At 36.1% G+C, this 13,553-nt stretch overlaps 1 protein-coding gene across 1 annotated transcript in view; it reads right to left on the bottom strand.

Moving 5' to 3' along the window:
• Window positions 1–1,096: 1,096 nt before the first annotated feature.
• LOC127644529 (guanine nucleotide-binding protein G(q) subunit alpha) overlaps window positions 1,097–13,553 on the bottom strand; it is a 58,056-nt gene continuing 45,599 nt past the window's right edge. The window contains exons 4-7 of the mRNA XM_052127727.1: window positions 13,550–13,553; window positions 5,150–5,279; window positions 4,528–4,681; window positions 1,097–1,363 (exon numbers count right to left, since the gene is read on the bottom strand). The exon at window positions 13,550–13,553 is cut by the window's right edge and continues 125 nt beyond it. Of these exons, the coding sequence (XP_051983687.1) occupies window positions 1,173–1,363; window positions 4,528–4,681; window positions 5,150–5,279; window positions 13,550–13,553 (479 nt within the window). The 3' untranslated portion in view covers window positions 1,097–1,172. The remainder of the gene's footprint in view (window positions 1,364–4,527; window positions 4,682–5,149; window positions 5,280–13,549) is intronic.

The following is a 13,553-nucleotide window of genomic DNA, read 5'->3' as shown; positions in this document are numbered from 1 at the left end:
ATGCAAACGTAACCGGGGAGGTAGGAAAGACTACAAAATATAAAATCAGTTGGGTAGGAAGCGATGCAATCTTTCGAATCGTTAAATGTGGAAATCTGCAGAACAAATACCTATCGCATGTATATAATCTTGTTTCGTACACACTTAAGACCTTTAATGTCTCTAACCCATCATTAATTCGACCGCTGTTATAATTTATTTTATATTTGATAGCAGAAGTAGCTCTAGTTACTTATCATTAAAAAGATTTTAAAATGATCATCTCAGCAATATACACAGATTTATTTATTTAAAATTCGTTTCATCTCTCTCGCTCACGTGCTTTGTATCGTTTCGCTTATAGAGGCATTCTTACACCATTTGCATTCCTTATATTGTTTTCGGATTTTTTATTTTTCACATTAGCGATGCTCTTACATGAAGTTTACATTCATCGATGCAAGTTGAAGACTATCCTCATCGAGATTATCATCTCTACGAGAAATAAAAGTTTCTCAACACCATCAGTGGAACCCAAGGGAACCCACTGGATTCTAGAATTCGCCAGAATCCTCGGAATTCTAGACAGATCCAGTGGATCCGTTCAGAACTTTCCGGCACCACAGCGCTTGTCCTTGTGTCCATGTACATGTATGTAAATGTGTTGTGATTTTTGTTTGTTTTTCTTCTTCGTGAAAATGCATTTTCCATTCATCCAGGCAGAATTCCGAGAAACAGATGGCGTGACTGGAGTGCGTAATAGCACACGATTGTGGAAGGAACGTCACTTCTAGTTTTCAGGCCAGCATATCACGGATTGTTCCGTTCATCTCGGCTCTGCCAATCCAACATTTCCTCTGAATACTTTCTTGGAAATTCTGGAGCTGCATATCGGAGTCTAACGTCCTTTATCAAATTCGAGACACTTTTGGTGGTCAAATTTGAGAAAAAGAGGCCTTTGACAAAAGCTGCCGGGCAGGAGTGAACAGATTTGATAAAGAATAAATGATGAGCAGGAGCAGTCCGTTATGATTCCGCTGGACATAAAGAGAATTTCTGGAATCTGTGGGGAAAAAAAGCAAATCGCGAGAGCCACTTGTCGCGTTTGTGATGCGTGTGGACGTAGGTGTGCACACGCTCTGTAGGTGCCTGTTCTGTGCCGATCATGTGATCGCGTCTGACCGTTGCACATCTCACACCAGGTTGTATTCTTTTAGGTTCAGCTGAAGGATGGTGTCCTTCACCGCCGCAAACACAAAGCGGATGTTCTCGGTGTCGGTCGCGCAGGTGAAATGGGAGTAGATGATCTTGTCGCTGTCTGGATTCAGATCCACAAACATCTTCAGGATGAACTCCCGTGCCGCCTGAGCATCCCTCTGCGGCCCTAGGGAAGAATGTTTACATGGAGTTATTTGCCACTTCCCACAAATAGGGCACAAAATAAGGCCTGAAACTGTTATTTTTAATATGTTTGACATATGAACTAGCCAACAGACACAAACTTGAAGTTCTTCATGGAGTGTTCTTCCAAAATAAAACCAGAGGGTTTAAAAGGTAAGACTGTATTATCATTATTATTAATTATAACAATAATAGCATACCACAAATTACAATGATATTTAAATTGACTTAGTAATGTGATATCCTATCACAACTCCACTAGTCCATGTCCACAGACAATGAAATAATAATAATAAGATTTTTAAAGGAATTACTTTCAAGTTTGCTGATGCATTATCCAGTATAGTTAACAATAAAGGTTTCTTAATTGGCTACGAATGCATTTATGTTTTCTGTATTTTATAATGAAATGTGTAGTTATAGAGAGTGTTTTTTTGTTCATACCTAATAATAAAATGTATAATTTAAATTAGGGCTGTCGGTTTAACGCGTTAATAACGTGAGATTAATAACGCATTAAAAAAAATGTATGCATTTAATCGCAATGCTTTCCTGAGAAATGCAAGCTTGTAGTACCACCGGTTTACTTTAGAGGGCAGTAAGTGAAACTTCAGCTGTGTGAGCAACGCACAGTTTATTACAGTGAACGAAGGAGCGCAAATGCGAACTAAGGGATCTCAAGATGTGTTTAAAGATTGAGTATTAAACTATATTTAACTTGACACAGTGACCTAAACATTTATTTTTATGACACAACACACCTGAGACGCGACACAAGCATGTCTGATGCAGGTCCTTGTTGGTAATTAAATTAAATATGTATGAGGTAGAGGAGGTGACCTTGAAACTGTTACACCGTTTTTACCCAGTCAATCTTTATTTAAGAAACATGCTCCCTGAAATAGATCCACTTTGCTCCTTCTGTAATGCTGTAGATGAATCTGCCCCTCACCTTTTTTGGGAATGTGTCCACGCTGTAGTATTTGAGAACATTTTGTAGATTTCTAGTTTTTCTTGACTTTATAAAGACTTTTTATTTGGTTTTCACAGTTTTGATAACTTAAGTTATTATTTTCTGATTAATCTGTTAATAATTATTTTCTGATTAATCTGTTTATTTTTCTTGCCAAGTTTTTTTTTTATACATAAGTGTAAATATATGTCTATAAAGCCCCTATTTGCACTTTTTTGTAAAGACTTAAAATATTATTTAAATACTCTTTGTACCTCCAACAACTCCAAAGCATTGAAAACCATTGCACTATGTAATGAATATAATGTCTTGGCATTATTGTAAAATATATCTGTAGTATTGTGTAATATGTACCCCTGGCTTGTTTCTAAAAAAAAAAAAATGTCTGACGCAGGTGTTCATTAACGGGTCCCTAAACAAGCCCTCATATTAAATCTCCAACTGATTGACAAATGCACTTGTGTAGTGGATTGCTGTGAACTGTGTGTCAATGATTGACTTATGATCAATAATATGGTAGTAAACAATACTGTTAGGAATTCCTTGTCTTGTTTCACCGTTGCCCTTGTTTGCCTTTTTTGTCAACTTTGCTTTCCTTAGTTTTCTCTTCATTCCCCTGTTGTCTGCCCTGTGTCTCACTATCTATTGTTTATGAACTACATTTCCCACAATCCACCTGCCGTCATCACTGCCATTTTGTTCATTGTTTTCACCTGTGTCTCATTTGTATTATCACTCCCTGTGTATTTAAGCCCTGCTTTTTGTTCACTCCTTGTCGTTTGTTGAATGTTGTTAGCCCAGTGCCAGTGTGTGTTCCCTGCCTGTGTTTTCGGTGTTGTGTTTATTTCCCCATTGTGGGTTTTCCTTTGTGTTTTTTGTGTTCAAATAAAGTAAAGCTGCACTTAGATCCGCTCTCCTCGTCTGCCTTAGCTGTCTGCATTCGTAACAAATACATTGTATTCTAAAGCCTCATTTTGTATTGACTTATTAATGATAAACTCATCTGCCACAAGAATGTAATGCATTTGAATTATCTGAATATTTGTTTATTTTATATATATGTTTTAATATTTAAAGATAACTATGTATAATTATTTCATCATTATATATTTAATTATTGTTATATGAGGGGCTTTCTCAGCAAATATTTGTATATGTGATTAATTAAGTGGGACACTGTGTAATCAATTCGATTACAAATTTTAATCGATTGTCAGCCCTAATTTAAATATTCCAAACAAAGTCTAATTTAAAGGGACAGTTCACCCAAAAATGAAAATTCTCTCATCATTTACTCACACTAATTCCATCCCAGATGTGTACGACTTTCATTCTTTAGCAGAACACAACATTTTTTAGAAGAATATTTCAGCTCTGTAGGTCCATACAATGCAAGTGAATGGTGACCAGACCTTTGTGGCTCCAAATATCAGATAAATGAAACACAAAATAATCCATAAGACTCCAGTAGTTAAATCCATACCTTCGGAAGTGGTGAAGAACAGATACAAATTTAAGTCCTTTTATTTTTACTCTAAAAAGTCACATTTAAAAGCCTGTTTAGTTTCAATCTGAAAGTGAAAGTTAAAGTGGAGATTTTGAGTAAAAAAGGACTTAAATATTGATCTGTTACTCACCCACACCTATTATAAGATATAGATTTAAACACTGGAGTCTTATGGATTCACTTGCATTGTATGGACCTACAGAGTTGAGATATTTTTCTAAAAATCTTTGTTTGTGTTCTGCTAAAGAAAGAAAGTCATACACATCTGGAATGGCATGAGGGTGAGTAAATGATGATAATTAATTTTTGGGTGAACTGTCCCTTTAAAATAATACTTTTAGGTATTGGTCTCCAGCCCAGTGTGCCCAGAATTCATTAAGTCCCTTAATGAATTTCATTCAAGTCTTTGATTTAGTCACAGGGATGAATCAGAATCTACACTACTAATAGATAAAAATACATGTTCACAATATAGATTTTGAATGTCTTTTGTTGAGCTCTGATCCTTCAAACATGTCAAGGAAGCTCAGAATCATCTATTCCAACGACTAACATCTGCAGCTAATCAAAAGCTTGCAAAAATTGTTAATGCTTGAATTAATCAGGTCTAGATAAAAAAAAACATATTTATTTATTAATTTTTTAATTCAAGAATCAGACTCAATACCATCAAACTCTGGGAAGTAATCGACCAGGTGTGAGTAGGAGATTTTTTCCTCTAGCAGATCTTTCTTGTTGAGGAAGAGGATGACAGAGGAGTTCTGGAACCATGGATATGTGATTATCGTCCTGAACAGAGCCTTGCTCTCCTCCATACGGTTCTGAACACAAAGAGAGACAGAAGAGCGTCATTATTGCTGAGTAAAGGCCTACTTTCATGCATGCATTCGCGCAGTGAAAAGGACTTTACATACAATTCATTCTTAGGGGTGAAAATTTGTCTGTCCATGAAGCATGACTTTTTTTCATTATTATTATTATTCACTATCAATTAAAAACAAAATCTACTGACAATGGATAATTGTTAATGGATAATGCACATTCAATTTCCAACTACTATTGCATTAATTGTGAGTGCATTTTGTGTAAAAAAAATAAATAAAACAATCCACTTAACTACAGCAATTTTATCTACAACTGCCATTAAAAACCCATATCAGTCAATTGCTAGTCCTTTCAGCAAGAAAAGCTTCCGTTACTGTGACTTTCGTGGTTTCTAGTTCTACTTTTAAAAGTGTCTACAGTTAAATAAAACGCTGGTGTGGTCAGGTGATTAGAGAACTATTTACCTCGTTGTCCGACTCGACCAGAACCTGATCGTACTCGCTCAGAGCCACCAGGAACATGATGGACGTCACATTCTCAAAGCAGTGGATCCACTTCCTGCGCTCTGACCTCTGACCTCCTACATCAACCATCCTGAGAGAGAAAGAGTGAGAACATTAGCATTATTGGTTGATTATACATATTATTTCCATTAAAAGTGCATTATTGCATGATTTGATACATTATGCAACAATAAACATTTCAAACACCATTAATATGATACATTGTTGTCACATGACCTCATCACTTTGCGAGTTATCGTCTTGGAAATATAAACAGTTAATTTGCATTTTTAAACCAGTTTTGTGTAAAATATTCCGATCAAACAACAAGTCAAGAAAGATGTTAAAAATCATGGCTGATATTACATCCATTTCATTCTTCACACTTTTGTACATGCAGCTCTGCGTATTCGATACATACAGAAATTTGCATACTGCGCAGTGCACACAGTATACATACTACAGAAATCATAGCATGTTACAGTATTGCTTTATACTGCACATTAATTCTGGTTACATACTATGTACACTATGCACATTACAGACTTAGTAAGAGTAGTATGGTTGGATAGTATGCTCTATTACTGTTGTATACTGCACATTTTGGGAAATGTATAACATCATCTGCTTGCATACTATGCACAGTATACATACTACAGAAATAGTAAGAGTAGTATTTTTGGTGGCATGCTATAATATTGTTGTAGGTCATATGCATGTTCCATACATACAGAAATGTGCATACTGCAAAAACTACACAGTAGTTTGCACGGTTTACCGGTACTAAAGAAGTATGGTACAGTCTCTTGTTGCTAATTTTGGTACCATATCACAGTATGCTGTCATTAGCAAAATGATATGAGTTTTGAGATGACAATGAAAAAATAAAAACCATTTGGATATGGCAAAGTGTGATCATTAAACAGCAGAAGGATGTCATTTAATTAAAAATACAGTCACATGTGCTGCACACTACAGGAAACACAAGAGGTGCCACTCTACTCTCGGTCACCTGCCACACACACACACACACACACACACACACACACACACACACACACACACACACACACACACACACACACACACACACACACACCTTCATTTTCATGCAGTCTGTTAAACGATATAAATGGCTGTTAACATTAAATGAACTCCTCCGGTGCAGCTCGGACATTTCAGCTTGAGAGTCGTGACGGGAGTATCCCAGCATAAATGGGAAGCTTTATATAACTAACCTGTCAAAAACAGGAAGAACTCAAAAGGTCTGTCAAAAAAATAAAAGTCCTGCTAAAATGAAAGCTCTATTCAACTGGATAGAAAAATATATTATATTCAAAATGTAGCAATAATACTCGTAATAAAAATTATATAATATTAAATGGTTGTATTATTATTATTATTATCATCATCATCTGTAAGCTATATCACAAATGCAAGTGTATTATCAGCATTTAATCAGGTAATCAGGTTTTTCTTTTTCATTAATGTTTCCATTAATTCAGTGAAGTTTTGAAGTGAAGTTGTGCAGCATTATATTTTACCAAAAATATTTTTTTTGTAAAAAATAAAATAAAAATTATAATTTTTATATTTTTATTAGGGCTGTCAATCGATTACATTATTTAAATCGAATTAATTATATGGTGTCCCAATTAATTAATCAAGATTAATCGCATATGCAAATATTTGCCAAGAAAGCCCCTCATATAACAATAATTAAATATATAATGATGAAAGAATTATACATAGTTATTTTTAAATATTAAAAAATTATATATATATAAATAAAAATATTCAGATAATTCAAATGCATTACATTCTTGTGGCAGAAGAGTTCATTATTAATAAAACAATACAAAATCAGCTTTAGAATACAATGTATTGTTTATTACCATATTATTGATCATAAGTCAATCATTGACACACAGTTCACAGCAATCCATTACACAAGTGAATTTGTCAATCAGTTCGAGATTTATTATGAGGGCTTGTTTAAGGACCCGTCAATGTACAGCTGCGTCAGACATGCTTGTGTAGCGTCTCGGGTGCGTTGCGTCATAAACATAACATTTTTAGGTCACTGTGTCAAGTTAAATATAGTTTAATACTTAGAAAACATCTTGAGATCCCTTAGTTCGGAGTTGCGCTCCAAGTGTTTTGAATGCAAGAATGTAACGCATGTTTGTGTTGTTCTGCTGATTGTTGTTTTGTTCACTGTATAAACTGTGCGTTGCTCACACAGCTGAAATTTAACTTACTGCCCTCTGGAGTAAAGAGGTGGCACTACAAGCTTGCATTTCTCAGGAATCTTCCATATTACAGTCCGGGGGCATTGCATTAATTACGTAAACATTTTTAACACATTATTTTTAACTCTTTCCCCGCCAGCGTTTTTAAAAAAAGTTGCCAGCCACCGCCAGGGTTTTTGACGATTTTCGCTAAACTTTAATGGCCCGCAGAATATTTTCTTCCATGAATATATGAAGATGCTATATATCAAAATAAAGATCTGAGCCTCTGCTTTTAGGCAAAAGAAACGATTTTATTTTATCTTCATATGTTCTTTTTTTATTGCCACTTGAACAGAGGTAGGTTTTGTCAAAAACAACATTTCGGACAAAAAGCTGAGAAAAAGGCATTTTTATCAAACAAGTGCTTTAGTATTAGTATGATGTTCCACTTCACGTTTGAGATGATCGCAGTCTGTTTCTTTGATCAAAGAGTTTGCTTACTCTTTCAAAACATGCGCGCGGGTCTTCCTTACCGTATACCACCTAAAACACGGATACCCGGAAAATTCCGTGTTTGCCGGGGAAAGAGTTAATAAAATGAATCGCACTGAAATCGACATTAAATCGACAGCCCTAATTTATTAAAGCTGTATGTATCAATTTGATTAAACATCATTTGATAATAATTTTTAATTAAAACATTTAACATGGAATCCAGAAACAATTTAAACAGAAAATGCAAAGTTTGTATCTGTGAGACTTTAAGCAGTTCTTTCAAGACATTTTCTGTGTACTTTCATAAAAAAATCTGAGTTTTTGTATTTGTTGATTATAGTGTCGATACGGAGGCACTAGGGTTGCTCAAATACCAACATTTTCACTTCGATAAGATACCAGTCCTGGTGCCTCAGTATAGATGTAGTAGGTCATCTGGGTATATACTACGCACAGTATAAAATACATACTACAGAAATAGTAAGAGCAGTAAATATCTAAGTATACTTTATTGGTTCGTATTGCTGGCGGGAACACACACAATATGTAACATGCAAATTTCGTCATCAGCAGAGTCTGCGCAGTCATTCGTCTGCCATTGACTAAAAGAGACACAAAGCAGTCGTAGGTTGTGTGCGTCGAATGCATTTGCTTTTGCTCACTGTCACAATGGTAAAAAAAAAAAAAGATAAATAAACATTGAAAACATATTTGGAAGAGAAAAAAAAGCTTGCAGTTGCTTTGATAGCAGAAAGGAATAAAAGGACTCGTTTATGTTTAGGTCTAAGCGTGTCATTGTGAATGTAAATGAGTTCAATAACTGGGGTCTATGATATTCGTAAACGATAAGGTAATATTGAATTAAAATAAATGATGAGACATTCAATGTCCCTGCACAAATTTGGTCAGTTTTTAAATAATTCTTGTTGCTTAATGCTCTCAAAGACATTATTGGTGAAGCAAAAATGTGTGTGAAAATCACTTTGGTGTAAAGACACTTCAATGTATTCTGCAGCGCTGACGCGAGTCATGTGATGACCATTAACGCGTATAAATATCACTTTTGCACATTAATCATTGCTCTGAACATTCACAAAAGTGACCAATTAGGGTTTCAAAACGGCGAATTTCTACGAAAGGTGAGAAGTTTGGATCCCTGAAATTATCATTTTTTCATGCATTTATTTATTTGGTGGAATTTGATAATTTTCCATGGCACACCTGTCAATCTTTCATGGCACACTAGTGTGCCGCGACACAGTGGTTGGGAAACACTGTACTAGTATGCTATTCCAGAGCCCTAGATTTTAGCAACATGGTGAGTGTGCGGCCGGAAACCGATGCCATTTATCCAGCACTGATATTGGGTTTAAATGGCACACAGCGCCCCCTAGCGGTGCCAGCACTTCACAGAGGGGCCTTTGATAAATTAAGCCCTCTTGGATTGGCTGCCCAAAATAAAGCACCTTCAAATATAAGCAACCTCATTTCTTTCAGCTAGGGGCTCGGTGACCTACTTCTCAACATACACACACTCTTTAATGTAGGACTAGTCTCCACATTCACCCGTTTTACTCTTTCAGGAAGCTCCACATGGGATCCATGTTAGTTTAAGATTAAAAACTAATGAGCTGATGGTAATCATTCATTGAGTCAATTTGAGAGAGTGGGGCAAAACTAATCTCTTCTATGTTTTGATGAGTTTTCGTATAATCATGGGCATACGAATGATCCCAAGAGTAGGAGAGGGACACAGAAATCTCATCAGCCATATGACAAAGATTTAAATGTCTAGTTGCCATGGATACACTTATACAAGTCACTTGGGTTGTTAATAGGGATGGGCGTTTTGGTCATTTTGTCTACTTGAGTACTCGTCGAGAGTCAATGACATATACATAACTGTATATATAACAACATGTCTTTCAAACGTTTTTGGCTGCTGAATTGCATATTGATGTTCCAGTGTATCGTCTATTCATTATTAAAGGCTGTTATTAAATAATCTGTTACAAAACGTACAAAAGATTGCATAATCAAAATATAATGCATCATATTTTGTCATTATGTGAAGGTTCGATGCCCAACTCCATGAAAGAATGTGCACAACAATCCTTCAGGTTACCGTAGTAATCATAGTAAGCATGCATCAGTTTTTATAGTGACTGTCTGAACCGTATATTTTCAAATAGCGGTTGGTCATAACCATTGCGTTTTTAATATGCGTGTTAAGTTGAAGTTCAGATTTGAAGATGCTGCTGCTGTTCCATTTAGCTGCGCTCTGTCTAGCTGTTTGAAACACTCGCCTGCTGTATATGCGCTGCTTCAGCGTGTTTAGTCCACTGCCACAAGCCTAGTGTGTGTGTGTGTGTCTCCCCAAGTGTTCGCTCCTGTTGGGAAAGGCACAATGCTCCGTATTGTTGTTGCTGTGATGATTCATGTAGCGTTACATTCAACTCGGGGATTCAGAATTTGCACATTCAACTGGGGAACGTGCAACGGAATGACACATTATGTCGGACTTCAAACTTGGAAACTGGTGCGGAAACCTTCAACTCCCATTTCGTCGAGATGCAGGTGTGTTACGTCACACAAACTTTTCGGCACACAGGACAGGGAGGTTTACAGTCAGTGACAACATTCACTTTTATTAAATAATATCCATTAACGAGTCAAAGTTCTTACATTATATGATAATAAAACATTTTGAGCAACATTTTGCAGAGACACGGTAATTACACTCTCTTTTGATTATTGTAACGATAGCATTGCAGCGTCGTATATCAGTTTGTTTGCTATGAGACATCTCTGACAATCAATTTATCCCTCAAAATCACATATTTAATCACAAAAAAAAATGAAAAAATATGCTCTCTATTTGACATGGTTTTGTTTAGCTGTCAGTTAATTGTCACTGAATTTCAAATTAAGTGAAAAGTCATGTCATGTATGATCACCATCGATCATCGTTTTCATGATCGATCATTGCTGCCTCGTCCGAGTACTCGTGCCCATCCCTAGTTGTTAAGAGTACATGGTGAATACTAAAATAAAAACGTTGGTAATTAAAATGGTTACACGGCTGTAAGCATACATTTCTTGGTCGGAATGCCAAAACATTTAGAGGTATGGTAAAGCCTTATGTGAATTTTATCTTTCTTATGACAGCCAAGCAAAATAAACCTTTTAGGGGGAATTTTGTAATTATGTTGACACAGTTTTTCCAACCAATCACTAGGCCGCAACATGATGATTCTGATTGCCGCTGGACAAATCAATCAAATCAAAAAATGTCATTATTTCATTAAAATATTTAAATCACTGCATGTCAATTCATTAATTCCCCTTTATATTTTTGCAAAATATGTTTAAATTCAAAAAGCGCTCCAGCTAACTCCTGGCTATAAAAAAAGGAATATTATTCTGAAATATTGTACATGTATACCATGAGTAAACAAACTCTTACTAAACCAAAACCAACAAAGCTTCTGTACAGTGTTCCTCCTACTCAGTTCTTCCGGGTGTGTTGCACGTGCGACAGGTCTCGTGTGAACAGGACAATGCGATTATGTCACGCACACATACTGCTGCTGACCGGAAGCGATGATTTACAGTTTAAAAAGTACCTAAATACTGATCTTTTTGCACCAAAAGAGATCGTGTCACTTTAGAAGACATTCATTCACTGCAGGAGTCGTATGGCTGACGTTTATGCTGTCTGTCTGCGAGTTTTGCAGATTCAAAAGTCTGATCACCATCCACTTGCATTTTAAGGACCTACTGAGCGGAGATATATTTTCAATTTTTCTTCAAATGTGTTCTGATGAAGAAAGAAAGTCATACACATCTGGGATGGCATGAGGGTGAGTAAACGATAAGATCATTACAATTTTGGGGGGGAACCCCTTTAAAAGGGGTCATGATATGGAAAATATACATTTCCTTGATACTTAGACATATAAGAGGTACAATAAAAACATACTGTAAATTTTACAATAATTACATTTTAAAACATCATTCATAATTCCCACGTTTAAAACATCTCGTTTTGAAAACTGTGTGTTTTTGACATCACGAGACATTGATCAATTGTATTTACACGGCCTGCAAGATGTGTCATCGGACCCTTGGCCCCGCCCACTGGCGTTCAGTTCGTATTGTAAACAGGGAGAGAGACGGACCTAGTGTGTGACCAGTTATTTCTGAACACCAAACGAGACCCATCTGGACCTTTCTTTCTTTCTTTCTTTTTTTAAAGCATATTGTGCATATAACATGCACTACACAGACGTCATTGACCGCTGCCATGTTCATCGTGCTGCTTTTAAAACACGCTGTGTCAGTTACAAATCAGAAACGGAGATGCCATTCAGTTTCATTCAGCTGCTCTGTTTGCTGTTCTTGCGCCCATCTGCACTATATTTAATTGTTGGTGTATGTAAATAAGCACTAGCTGGATGTCATTGACCACTTGGATACGTTTCTGGCCTATGTGCACCAATGTGTGTGTCGTGTTTTATCGTGTTATGGATTGTGTATGTGCAAATATCAGCTTGGACTGCTTGTGAACCAGTCATAATAAGATTCAAGTGTTGCAAAGGAACTGTTATTGAAGAATGGGACAGTTAAGAACACTTGGACTTGACAGCAAAACCATGAGAAAACAGTTTAATTCATGAATATTTCAAAATGTCAAGACTGTTTGATATTTATGGTGCTGATGTGCTTGAGTGAACATCTTAATATATTCGGATACAATGTGTTGGATGTGCGTTATGTGTAAACCCAGAAATTTAGTTTTAGAAATGCTGAGGAGAGCTTACGATTGATATTCAAATATGGCTGGTTTTGAGGGGCTGCAGGATGTTAGCCAATCGGAACAGTGGACATTTACATTGAAATTAAAGGAGATGCTGTGGCCAAAACTGAGCGTTTCAGACAAAGGGCCAGAAACAGGATGGGAAGTTATAATTTATTATTAAACTATGACAGGTTGTGGTGCCAAAAACTTCAGAAGATAATAAAATTATTACAAAATAGCATTTCATGACCCCTTTAACTGCTGAGGCCTCTGCCATATTGGTTCTTTTTACATGACGTCACAACGTTCAAGTCAGAACTTTCATAGAATTACGAGTACTACGAAGACGTGAATGGTTTCTTGTTATTACGGCCATTCCGACATGACTTGAACGCACCATTTAAATTAGTTTAAGTTACTGTCTGACCACCGATGTATAACCTTCAAACCTCAAACATTTTTTTTTTAATCTAGTTTAAACATTCAGATAAGGCTTTGTCAAGCCAACATCAAAGTTTCATAACTTTCTTTCATATCATCCATCATATCTATCATCTGATGTTTATAAAAGAGCACCTTCAGCTTACGGCAGTATTTTTCTTAAAAACAATGCAAATGCAACAAAGACAACTTTGACTGATAAAGGGTGAGATTCGATCTTTGTAGGTCAAACACTAGAGAGTCGTCTCCAGAATTAATGGAAAATATTAATATCTCACCAGTGTGGCTGTATTCTCAATTCTAACCTACATAGAGTGAGAATTTTTTGGTTTTATTCTAGTTCAGTTCCTAGATTGAGCAATAGCTGAATAATTGCATGGTGTCCTTTACCTGA

The sequence above is a fragment of the Xyrauchen texanus genome, chromosome 6 (genome assembly GCF_025860055.1).
Source record: "Xyrauchen texanus isolate HMW12.3.18 chromosome 6, RBS_HiC_50CHRs, whole genome shotgun sequence".
Taxonomy (NCBI): domain Eukaryota; kingdom Metazoa; phylum Chordata; class Actinopteri; order Cypriniformes; family Catostomidae; genus Xyrauchen; species Xyrauchen texanus.
Note: the sequence above shows the minus strand (reverse complement) of the source record. Positions and strands in the feature narration are given on the sequence as shown.